This window comes from Arvicola amphibius, chromosome 12 (genome assembly GCF_903992535.2).
Source record: "Arvicola amphibius chromosome 12, mArvAmp1.2, whole genome shotgun sequence".
NCBI classification, from domain to species: domain Eukaryota; kingdom Metazoa; phylum Chordata; class Mammalia; order Rodentia; family Cricetidae; genus Arvicola; species Arvicola amphibius.
In genome coordinates this window covers 2,376,269-2,389,807 of record NC_052058.2, presented here as the reverse complement: position 1 = coordinate 2,389,807, position 13,539 = coordinate 2,376,269, and the positions used below count along the sequence as shown (strand labels likewise).

At 40.0% G+C, this 13,539-nt stretch overlaps 1 protein-coding gene across 1 annotated transcript in view; it reads right to left on the bottom strand.

The window, feature by feature from the left end:
- The window catches only part of Syt14 (synaptotagmin 14), a 159,536-nt gene that overhangs the window by 30,656 nt on the left and 115,341 nt on the right, over positions 1 to 13,539 (bottom strand). Inside the window, exons 4-5 of the mRNA XM_038349751.1 lie at positions 11,752 to 12,023; positions 7,004 to 7,453 (exon numbers count right to left, since the gene is read on the bottom strand). Of these exons, the coding sequence (XP_038205679.1) occupies positions 7,004 to 7,453; positions 11,752 to 12,023 (722 nt within the window). The remainder of the gene's footprint in view (positions 1 to 7,003; positions 7,454 to 11,751; positions 12,024 to 13,539) is intronic.

Genomic DNA, 13,539 nt, shown 5'->3' with positions numbered 1-13,539 from the left:
TCTCAGTCTGCAGTTGCGACCCAGCCGCAGAGGACGCAGGATGTGACGGCCTCGCCGAGAAAGGGACCGAGCCACGTGGCTAACTCAGACAAGAATTATGGGCTAATGTAAGTTGTAAGAATTAGTAAATAAGAAGCCTGAGCTAATGGGCCAATCAGTTTATAACTAATGTAGACCTCTGTGTGATTCTTTGGGACTTAATGGCTGCAGGACCGGGTGGGACAGAAACCTGAGTGAACAGAAGGCACCCAGCAACATCATGTCTTTGGTGACACAATCTGTTTAAATAAACTAAATCAAAAGGAAACAACCTACCTAACACTGGATAATTCTCATTGTCACAACAATATCAACCCCTCTTAACATGTTTTCATTTTTCTCTTCCCAAAATATTCTCAATTTCTAACAAAGCCCATTATTTTAATATTTAAAGTAAATCTAAAATGTAAAAATTTGAAAGTTGCTAAAGGTAATGAAACAGTTAATTGTTTTAGCACATATAACCACTTTCCATTCACACCCATCTCAAAATATTCAAGACTAAATTTCACTACAAGTATTTTAGGTAAAATTATTTTTAGTAAAGGTGATTTTTAATAGTTTAATTGGTTGCAATTTGAGTAGGTAATTCTGGAAAGATCCTTTATTCGATTAGTGAATCTTCAGTTTTCTCAATGATGTCATTTGTTTCATGTTAAGTACTATGATCAGATATAACCAATGTTTTAGAACTTGGCAATGACACATTGTAGTTTTAAATACTCAAGAAATAACAGTGAAAAACCTCGACAGGAGAAAGGGCAAATTCTGGGGCACCAGATCAGACCACAGCTTTCCAGGAGTTGGACAGACAGGCACTCAGGTCCTGACAATGGGTGTGATGTCCGACTGTACTTATTTTCAACAGATTTAAATAAACACGACACCATGCCATTAGCTGGTGCCTTCTGGGCTCCCAAGTGTTGTTCCTTCTAGTGCTGGTATCCTAAATTCACCTTCCCAGTGCCCTCCTGATATGACTGGGAGGTGACTCCAGCTTCTGAGCCTGAATTACTATCATTGTCTCTGTAACCACAATGTCTGGTTCTTCACAAGGCACGAAGCCTAGTGAAACAAGGATTTCAAGGCTGCAGGGTAGGGTGAGCAGCAGGAGAAAGTAACACTGTGATGACATCTTAATTATTTCTGAAGAAAAGCCTGCTCTTTGGGTCTCCCCTTACATTTACGGCATTCCTTGCTGAGTGTTCATTAAACTGAAATTTGAACAGATGTAAACAGTCATTCCATACAACCTCTGGCTCTTCAGGAGGCTGAAGGATATTCCTAAAAGTGAAAGATACCTTCTCATCTTTTCTATAATTTCATTCATGTGTTTATAAATTATGTTCATGATCTTGAACTTTAGGGATTCTAAGAAACTTTTTAACTGTGAAAAACAAATTGCTTGAGAGAAAAGACACTAAAGTTGATTCATACACTAAAGTTGTTTCCATTAACATTTCTTGATAACTCAAATCCCTTTAGGCAAAATTTAGTATTAGATACAAAGACAATACACAATATGCTGAAGACAGACTGTCAGGGCAAGCGCTGCATATACCACTCTGGGTAAACTGAGGCCACAGCAGCCATCTCAGAGAGTGAGTAAGCTAGTATATACACACTTAAAGTTGTACCCAGCATATAGAACAGTATTTAGGTTAAAGAAAATTAACCTTCTCAGTCTTTTTCTGCTAGTATAATTTTCAGAAGTGGTATTTAAGAAAAAAAAATCTACTACAACCAAACCCTAGTTTTGGTTGACAGTGTTTTAAGTTCGGCATGAACTGTCTAAGATATTCTGAACTGTGAAACATGTCGGAAAGGGCTTAGTGAAGGAAACTTGTTTGAGTATTTAAAAAGATACAGGTAAAAGAGAAACCAGGAGCTTACAAGCATGGCTGGAAAAGTGGAGGGCTTAACACTGGATGGGTCCTGCAAGAATGGTCCCTGAACATGCTGCTCTGCTTCCCAAGAAGGTGCTGCAAATGAGCAAAACATACTAGGTCCGACATCAGCCCTGTGGCTACCGCTGGAGCTCCAGACCAACGGCTAGCATGCGGGTGGGGGGAGAGAAAACCGCTAGCACACAGGGGGGGGGGAGGACACACGATATGGACAACTGCTAGCACACATGGCGGGGGATGGGGGGACAGCTCTCCTTAGACTTGCTGGAGCAGGGAGAATGCCAACTATACACAAACACGTTTAGCTGCAGAATCTGATTAGCATCTAGAACTCTAGGGAATCTCAGACATGTGCCTCCTCCTAAGTGTAGGAAACAGACTGAAAAAGCTAGGATGATTGGCTCAGTGCCAAGCAATCCAATGTGACTGTAACCTTGAAAGGACCAAGGTTACATTTGTCTACTTTGCCATCTGCAAAATAGGTATAAATGCTTTGAATAGGCAATGTCCTTCATAGGCTTTGTATTAGGGGCTTTGGGCAAGTAACTGGATCATGAAGACTCTGATCTAACGAATGGATCAATTCCTTGTTGGATTTTTAAGATGGCTTTACTGGGAGGCAGGGTCTGTTGGAAGAGGTAGGTCACTGGAAGGAAAGACCTTCCCTGACCTTTTTCCTCTGTATGCTGGCAGCCATGAGGTGAGCACCCTCTGCAACATGCTCTTGCTTCATGCCCAGGCCCACACACTGCACTCAGATGACTCTGGGCTGAGATATCTGAAATTACTACTCAAAGGAAGTTCTTCAGTTGTCTTCTCAGGCACTGTCATCACAGCACAACTGGAACAGACCCAACAAAGAGTCATGCTGAGGTCATAGGAAACACGTAATAGAGAAATAAGTGTCTCTTGCAATCCTGAATTCTGGTTTTGGTATGGGAAGTCTGATACCCTTCTATCCCTCATTTGTTTTGCTACCTGGGATCTTTTAGGATTTTTTTTAACCTATAAGCCCTAGTAGTAAATCTCCCTTTCAAGATATCTTTGATCTCATAAGTATAAAAATGAAGAGAGTACATTGATAAATCATGAAACTATCATTTCAATGACAAGTAAAGAAAGAAGAAATGTCACTATTTAGCTGTCATAGTAAACAAACTATCACTGTCTTTCTTGGTTTGGCCAACCTGATTTGCATCAAGACTTTTCATGTTGATAACCATCTAAGTTCCCTGACAGTCACACGAGCTGGGATAACATGCCAGAGCTGGGTTACTAGGAAAGGCTTGGTTATGAAACCTAGTATTTAAATTAAGATTTAAAAGAGAATGTCTCAAGAGAGTAAATTTTCATGTTATAAAAGTCTAAATTTATTTAAAGACTCCTGATGAACAAGTGGTGTGGAACATTAACCTACAGATGGCACTGATCCTTTAAAGTGAAGGGACAAACTACAGAAATATGAGCATACAGCTTTTCTAACCACATTAGATATTTGATTATATAATGTCAGGTAATTACACACTAGAATAAAATTCAAATTCTGGACTAAGAAAGAAAATAATTATTACATTTGTGACGGTTAGCAATACCAGAAACATAAGTATAATAAATCTACATAAAAATGTTAGACTTGAGTTAGAACTAAGTAGGGATGCTGTTTAATCACAGGACAGAGATTCCTAGTTACAGTAACTACAAGGGTACCACACGCACTGCTTGTCACCTTCAGCACCATCATAACCGTGCAAAGTGCCCAGAATGGATGGCACTCCTGCCCTGACTGCTCACAGGGAGGTCAGGGTGATCAACCTTTCCATTGAGGAAGCTGCAGACCTAACACGTGTGACTGTTCATTTCCTCCAAGAGACCCATCTGTGGGATAAAGACATGGGAGGACTCACAGGAACACGTTCATGTCTAGTGCCAGAAATTTAAATCTTCTTGAAACAAACAAGAAATGTAAAGACCAATTTATTATCTACATTATCTTATAAACACAACTATTCTTTACCTGCAACAGAATTAAATATAACGTCTCAACAGGCATTTTCCTAGATTATGACAAGTCCCTATGCAGTCTACAGCATGGAGAAGACAGAGCGTGAACATCTGCTAAGATTCTCTTTGTTACGGGCTACATTCAGTACTTCTCTGACTCACATTGTATTACAAAACAAACATCAAATGTAAATCTAGACCTCAATGCCTTGCTCTGAACACAAAGAAGCCTGGCTAAGTATTGCAGAGTGTCTAAAAGGAGGTGGACTTCTTCAGAAAGTTGAAAGGGTCTGGAAGAACTAGATAGCAGTGCATGTCCACTGAAAACCACGATAGTGCAAACACTTAACACCTACCCCATCTCCAGTTCAGTGGATAAAGGTGCTTGTCACCAAGGCTGACGCCCTGAGTTTGGTCCCCAGGACCCATATGGAGAAAGGAGAGAAACCATCATCAAACTCCCACACATGCACTGTGCACTGTGGCACATACGCACCCACCTCATCTACACGCACTCACGTACAAATACACACAACTAAATGCACAAATGTAGTAAAGTTTATCCCATTTCTGACCTTACCTAACTTCTTCCATAGCGTTAGCAGAATCAGAATAACAGAGACACACAGTCTGTAGGTCACTGGTCTAAACCCTTTCATTTTAGTCACCAGAAACTTGATGCTCAAACTCCTTTAGGAAGCTTAAATAGCTGGTTGAAAGGCAACTCAAATCTTTCAACTTTCAACACATTGCCCATGTGCACGGTCAAGGAGGCACATGCAAGCTACAGCCACATTTCAATGCTGTGTTAATCTTTTCAGTAGCAAAAACCATCACAGAGTTCTTAAAAAGTCATTTTTGTGTTCTGACTCAACAAGTTCTTGGAAAACTATCTATGAAACTAAATACTATATGTGAATTATGTTATTATCTGTGAAATAAACTGAAATCTTTAAACATATTTTAAAAGTAATCTGTAAATCTGGGTGGACTAAAACTTCCTTGGTGAAAAGTTAATATTATTGCAATAATAACAATAAATAATCACTAAAAAGTTACCAGAACGAATGACTAAATATGGAAGTAATCTTTTTTCCACAAATGTACCTCATAAACATGTCTTACAGAATCAAAGAGAAGCTCTCTCAAGTAAACCACAATAGCAAGAATTCTCCATTCAGCTTATTTTAAAAGTTAAGCAAAGAGATCACTAATACTATGGCACATACATCAAATACATAAGTAATATCAATACTGTGTTTTTACATTCAATACAACAGTGTTACAAATTGGCCTAAAAACATGTGCTGAGTTGTAAGATTTTGAAAAAATGGGAAGGGCAAAGCAAGGTTAAAGAGCAATTAAACGCAGCTACTAAATGACTGGCACACTGGCACACTGGCACACTGGCACCCAGGGAAAATCTCTCAGAGCAGAAGACAGACACCTCTCTGTAGATGTAAGTAGTATGCGTTAGAAGCTACTTACCTAGCACTTTCTCCTTCTTGTGAGTGGCCCATAACTCACTGTACTGCCTGGCCAAAAATATTACAGAATCCATGTCTACAGAGCAATACACACAATGTAGGAGCCATTTAGTCTGAGCAAAGATAAAATTGTTCTATTGTTCATGGCAAAGAATACAATTAATATAGAACTGGGAACAGATGAAGTCTTCAAAGCAATACAAACACATAGTTTTTGGCACCGGTCTTTCTCTTCTAATTTAACTCAGTTATTGTGTAAGAACCTATTTTTTTTTTTTTGTAGAAAGTTGCTACTCATCTATAGTAGATAGTGAAAATTTTTAAAAACTGGATTAATAATAGCAGAATATTTCATGTTTCTAAAAATGTATACCTCCTAAAGATTGCATATTCCTTCATTTCTTCTTATAGAGCACTCTCATTTTAAAAGGCATTTACACAGTGGAATACAACTCAAAGTAATGGAAAATAAAGAGACTGAATATGCAGGCTGTTGGTAGAAGTCCCACGCTCCAGTAGATGGCCCCACATCCTTACACATATGGACAGCACTAACTGGACTTAGTGGGTTAATAAAAAAAAAAGACATGCAGTTGGGATAGGGATATGTTGAGGGAGACATAGGAGGAATTATGATCACTTGGGAAAATATGATCATATTTTATTGTACACATGTATGAAATTCTCAAAAATGTCTTAAAAGGTATGTCCCCAAAATTGCTTATTCTAAAAATTTTAAATGATGTGCTAATTTTATCAATAAAACTGAAATCCACAAGACATACTACATCTACCATCGTCTTTTCCTTATAAAGACCCTGCAGGGGCCTGGTTGAAGCAGCCTGGCTGCATGGTGTGTGGAAGCTGGCAGGTTCAGATCCTGCCTAGTACGGTTCAATGGGCCAGAGCCGAGGCTCTAGGCTCACATGGTCAAAGCTTAGAAATAACTGTGAAACACCAGACCTCCAACTTAAAACTTAAATCTATTCTAACGTCTGCATATTTACATTATAAAATGTTTCTTCTCCGAAATAACACAGAAAGGAATAAATAAATATAAGTCATAATTTACACTTACCCAAGTCACAGATTTTCTCATACAGAAATAACTATGTGACATAATGCACCTCCCTGGTTTAAATAAACAATGTAGTCATTACTCTCCTGTAATCTGGAATGCCTTGTGGGAATTTTGCTAAAAATATATAGAGATAAATAGTGTGTGATTTAAAAAAAAATTTAAAAGCTTGAGGTCACAAGTTTTCACTGAGAAATACCTCAGTAAGGACTTGTCTTTGGCGGACAGCTCCTCCTGCGCCGTCCAGTTTAACCTGAAGGAAGAGGGAAACTTCTCTAGTGAGTCTGGACAATGCACCAGCAACCATGGAGTGCAGGCAGCAGGAACAAATGCGAAGGCCTGCGTGAGAGCTTGGGACAGACAAAGCGCATGAGGTAAAGTGACAGCAGACAGAAGTGTGGGACCAGTGGGCTGGTCACAGACGTCTCCTGCTGCTTGTGTTACGTGCCATACACAGAAACTGCATCGGGGTCATTGGATGAGATACTCACAGAAGGGTTGTAGGAAGGCTCCAGTATCACGGGTAACGACATTTTCCCTTGAAGATTCAACTTTGTTAAATAAAAAATCTTTTCCCCCACAATCTTTTCTTTCTTCATACGATGGACACCATACAGTCTAAACCTAACTGCATAGTTTCCAATCATCTCTGATTCAACGTGGTTAAATTTGAATGTTTCTGTGAAGACAGGGCATGGTCCTCTCTGGATGCTGGTTTTGGCTCTCTGTTTCTTTATAGGTAGAAGAACAAGATGCACCTGCCACGAGTTGCCACCTGTCCTGTTATACGTTGGAATGTCTGTGACAGCTGTCACCGTCACCAGAAGCTTCTGTCTTTGTGAATCATAGTCAAAAGTCACATCCAGTGTGCCATATTTAGCTTCTGGTTCTGGATCAAAAGGTTTAGGAAGCTGTGAGGAGGATCCTTGGGCTGACATTTCCTAAGAAAAGCAAATTTAAATGTTTTTAGTTTTTAACCCTAATACTAAATCAAGATGTAAATAAATGCCAATTTCTTTCAGAGTCCGATATTAAAACAATCTTCATTGCTACCATGGAGAAAGCTCAAGCACCACCCAGCTACAGGCCAGCGTCACCCGCAGGCAGTGTGATTTAAGTGGTAAAGACCATACAAAGAAGATAACTTTTGAGTGCACTATTCACTACCACAGTTTTGATGTATATTTGTATAAACTAGAGTTGAATGTGCATATCAGTGCCATGTCTTTGCTCCTGATGGAGGAGCCCACGAAGAAAAGCAAAGTTCTATGCTACAGAAAGATGTGGCTCCACTCTCAGGGATGTTTAAGATGATTCCGTCTAAAACAGAATCATACAGTAAAACTTAAGTCAATAGAATGGGAAACCTGGCTAGAAAGGCAAAGGGCTCAGGACATTGGCATCCAGACAGTCACTCTCCATATCAAGGCCATGCTAATCACAGTTTCCAACCAGAATTCAAAACAGCTGCATTTTTCTCCACGTGAATCGCCAAAGACATGGCAAAATACACATTTCAAAAACTGGAGAAAGGCTAAACTTGCACATGTTACTTATGGCATGGTCAGAAACAGAGACCATTCTTCCATCGACTGTCTAACTGCTCGCAAGATCTTATCTAGTGACTGACAAAGCTGGGACCAGGTTTTTGACCTTTGAGCCACACACTTTGACCTTCAAATATTGAATAAGACCTTGGATTCATAGCTACTTAGCACTGAACAATGCTGACCATGGTCTTCCTTCTCTTATTAGCCCAAAGGATGCCCCACCCAGAAGGTTCTTTTGGATGGGCTTACGGCACAACTAGGGCAGATGGAGGCACACAGAGCTCCTATGAGAAATGTCTATCTTAACCTTGCAATGGAAATGCTTGCTTTCCATTCTCTTTCCACAAGCAGGCACACAGATAGTGTGTGGAATCAGTTTGAACAAAAGAATAAGGACAGGGCTCTAGGGAATGGTAGGTTCACATAAAAAGCTGGCCCTCAATAAAGCCATCATGCAAAGTCTTACTTATCTGGTTGAGTGAAAGAGAAACGAGCTCCTGAGTTTTTCAGTCAGCTTAGCACTGTGTTCTAAGCCCTCTGTTAGCTTGGGATAGAAGACTCTTCTTTAAGCAGAAAACATCAAAAAGACAGGAGCCTCTGATACTGTAAGTATACAAAGTCCTTGGTATCACATGTGGAAAACAGGAAAAACTTTTGTAGAAGACATTCCTTAAATTGATTGCTTATGTGTACACTGCACGTATTTGAAATACGTTAATGTGTTTGTGTGTGCTGCCTGTGTTCGACACATGCACTTTAGTACACGCTCACACAGATGCCAGAGGAGGGTATCGGGCCTGCTCCACCATCCTCCATTGAGCCCAGAGACTGTCACTGTGTGACTAAGCTGGCTAGTCAGCAAGCTCAGTCAGCTTCCTTTCTCTGTCCTTAGCAAAGTGGTTGCAGACACAGGTTGCCATGTACAGCTTTAAGTGGGTGCTAGAAATACAAACCCATTTTATAATTGTTAATTATAGATTACCTTATGTGGGTTTTCCCTCTGTGTGCTGTGAATATGTTTGAATGCCATTGGTTAATAAAGAAGCTGCTTTTGGCCAGTGGTTTAACAAAGTAAAGCCAGGCGGAAAATGCGAACAGAGATGTAGAGAGAGACAGTAGGCAGAGTCAAGGAGAGACCATGCAGCCACCAAAGCAGACAGATGTCCTGGAACCTAAATGGTAAACCATGAGCCTCATGGTAATACACAGAATAATAGAAATGGATTAAGATGTAAGAGCTAGCTATTATATATATTATTATATGCTTAAGCTATTGGCCAAACAGTAGTGTAATTAATATAATTTCTGTGTGGTTATTTTGGGTCTGGGCAGCCAGGAAACGAACAAGCAGCCTCTGCCTACACTCACCAATGTCTCTTTAGTATTTCAATTTAATGTTTTAAAAATAATATCATGGTAACAAGGGTTTTCAGAAAACAAACACTTTATAAGGTCCTAAATTTCTGGGTTTTACTTGTGACATTCTAACAGTCCTTAGAAATACAGGTGAAACCTTACATACCAAAGCTACTATTCACATTCCTAAAAGAAAGACTAAGAAAAAAAATCTTTCCCTATCAGGGTGCTGGGCGCCATTAGTTGCAGGAAGACTTCAATAGATCTAGCGGATGAACCTGTTACATGGATCCTTGGATGCAGGATAGATATTATAAGGATGTAAAATAAGCTTGAAAAAATACAAATTTTATAGTGGCCTAGGCTATCCAATATTCCACATCTAAACATTTATGTAGTATATACTAGAGGTACTATATGAATGTATTCGGGTGTGCTATAAAACGTTCCACATCTAAACACTCATGTAATGTGTACTTGATGTACTATATGACTGTATATGTGTGCTATAAAAGGCACAAGCATGGGAGAAACTGCATAGTGTTATCACAGCAAGTACACCGCTTCTGAAATACACACAGCAGTGGTTACCCACAGATAAGCAAGCAGCTTGAGAGACATGCACAGAAAGAAGTCCTAAGGTAGCAACCTAGAAGATGCCAGCAATGCACAGACCACAAAGAGACGGAAAGTCCACGCTTTGCCATGTGGACTGTGAGCCAAGGATTTTTATCACCCATAGGTTCTACTTATGAAATACAGGGAAAAACCTGTTTCTGAGATAGCAAGTTTCTCTAATTGGCAAGTTCCAGGGGTAAACAGGTATATTTTCCCTTTATCTCTCCCATAAATGAGAGCTTGCTGCCAGTTGTGGGTGCTTCTTTTCAAATCTCAGTGCTGGTCCTTGCTATGGGGTGATAAACAGAACTGCAGACACTGAGGATACACAGGCCCGTACAGGCCAGTGTGGGCTCAACACCTATCTGCTCTGACATCCTGTGGCAAGTTGTGTTAATCTACTTTACCTTCATTTGCTTAATTTCTGCTTTGCATCTGAAGTGGAGGAAGATATACACACATACACTTAAGCATCTGGTTGCATTTGGACATGTTACTTTGGTGATTAAGGTCTCTGGGACAGTTTGCCTTGTAGTATGTCCAGATGGCACTGTTATAACAAAGAAACCCTCGAACAACAACTCCGGTCAACAAGAATACAGAGCACGGTAGCTGCTGCCAACTCCTTTTCTGCACACAGGGATCTGGGGGAACAGAGCTGCCTGCTTCTCTCTGAAACTAGCATTTTTTACTTCCTGAAGCAGTGACTATGAACAATGAATAAGCTGTCTAGGTGTCAGATAGATACCACTGTGGTCACCGTTATAATCCAGGGTCACTGCTAGGTCAGTGGCTACCTACATAGTTTGCAAAACATAAAGTTCTCAAATATGTTTATGTGATAGCACACAGGAAACTGGTGGCATCATGACACATTAAAGCTTAAAGTCCCAATTCAGCAGTTCCTTCTAGGTCAGATACTACATGACAATACTAAAGCTACCAGAAAGTAGTTATAGTGCTTTTAAATTATAGGAGAAAACCCCAAACTAAACAAATTCTATCTCTAGTTTAATCACACTGTGTATTAGCAAACTACATACATTATTTAGACAGCACAGACCATGTCAGAGGGATAATGCTGATGGGGCAAAAGCTGAAGGACCTTGCAATGTAAAACTTGTGAAAGAAAGCAACTCCTACAGATAACTGCTGCGTGTGAGGCTTGGGATGCCTTAGTCTTCATCCTAAGAATGGATGAGACAAATTCTTTACGGATTACAAGAAGACTTTAAAACTACAATTATTTTGTCACCATTTTCTCATTTTTTCACTCTAGAAAAGTAACAAACAAAAGCAGTCAGCTACCCTAAATTCAGGAAATCGTGAAATTTCACCCGTAAAGCTAACCACCATTTATTCTTCTCATACTCTATGAAATAAAAATATAGTAAGATTAATTTGAAAGGCTTATAAAACACTGGATAAAATCTTAATAAAAGAACAAAAATAGCAAACTAAAACAAAATGATAATAAAAAGCACAAAATATAAGCAAAAAGGTAAATCATTCCAGAACATTCTATGTAAACTATTTAAGATACAACAACCATGCCTAGCTCCCATCTCTGTTATGGGAAGGTGCAGCAGCCTCCATGAGTGTGTCAGGTGAAGGCTGACAGTGGGGTGAGAAGCTAGCTACGGGGCTGAAGGAAAGCGCGAGGCCCCTCGTTTCCAGAGCATGCTCCCTGGACGCTGCAGGACGCTTCTGCTTACTTCGGGGCTGAGGACTGCGGTGCTGTCGCTAGGGACATCATCTTCATAGCCTTTATTGTGAAAGCTCTCTGCCTCGTGCCCTGTGCTTCCTTCGCTAGGGCACTTGTTGAAAGAGCAGCGTGGGCTGTTGCTGCAGCGGGAAATCTCACACTTGCCATCCCCGATCTCAGAGGGTGTGCATGAGAGGTGAGGCGAACCGCTGTCGTCTTGGTAAGGTGGTGGCTGCAGCTCATCCAATGGAGGTGTCCTTCTCATTCTCTGAATGCAGTTTCCTACCAAGGACAAGAGTGTGGTCACTGTCAGTATACAAGAATGGTAAATAGCTTTAAAAAGTAAAGCAAAAGCTCAACAGCACAACTGTTAAAATCCTAAACGACTTTTCTCTTTCCTCGGACGAGGCACAGCAATAAAATCACTCTCCTCTCACCCGTAGGGCCAGGCACATTAAAGCCATTCATTGTTATAAATCACACAGACAAAAATGACCCAAACTGTCTGTTTACTCGATCTTCTCTCTAGACATTTCCATGTGTATGTCTGGTAACCTGCCAAGAGGCCGTACAAGTACAGGGGGTAAAGCATGAGGACACTGCTGCTTTCTCAGTTATGGAGATGAACTACAGTCAACGTTCAGCTCAGCATTCCCACATCAGTCCCTGCTTGCCATCTCTGAGTCTACCTGAGTGCCCAGCTCTTCCTGGCCCACAGGAAGAATCACTTCCAGCAATGATGTGAAGCCACATCACCACCTTCTCCTAAATTATCTTTTAAAACTTTTGCTTCAATAATCTGTCTCACCCCGCAATGGAGAATAAACATACCTATAAATGGTTGGGATGAAGGAGGGATAAGGGATTCACATATAATGTAAAAATTTTAAATAACCTAATAAACTTTGTTTTAAAAATAGAGCAACTTTCCATTTTCTTTCTAAGAAATTAAACCCTTCTAGCTCTTATCTATCTTCTAATAATGGTTACTGAGCACTCCACACCCCTTTAGTCTAGATGCTCCGGTGCACGCATACACTGTCATCATACACATGGACCAGGAGGGAGGTCATAAAACTGTATGGACTGTAGACATGCTGGCTCTGCTTACAATTTAAGTAGACAAGACTACGTAGATAGATCCAGAATTCAGTGTTTAATATTAAAGTTAAACAATGCTCCTACAAAAGGAACTCTAAAAAAGGTAGTTTAAGATAAAATTACTGTAGGGGTCAGTTAAAAAACTCAATACAGCTCTTTCTTAAATTTTACATAAAAATTAAAGGCCTCATTTAAAAAAATACCAAAGCCCTCATTCAAATGAAAAATATTAATTCCTTAATTATAAATTTACATAGTTGATCAAAGGCCCTAACTTTAAATAAAACATCTTACCTTCTGAGTCTAGTACAAACTTTAAAAAGCTTTCAAAATGATGCACCTAAAGCTATGCGAGAGGACGTATTAATAACTGAGACAAGCGGTGGCAGAGTCCACACATGGAGCCCTGTCCTCCCAGCTTCCCTTGTAAAAGCAGGAACACCCAATTGGTGTCTCTGTCCTTCCTTCTGCTTGAGGTTCAGAGGCCACCTTGGGACTGAGAAATCACAAGCATGGGAATAAAATCTGAAGACAGAGAAGGAAAAACAAAAAACAGAGCAAACAATAACAGCAACCCCCCAAAACAAACAAACCCAAAAGCAGACAAAAAAAGAAACACAGAAAAGTCAGGGTATCAGAAATATTACCCCCAACTTTGATGACCAAGGAAGACAAAACACAAAGGTAAACACGATAG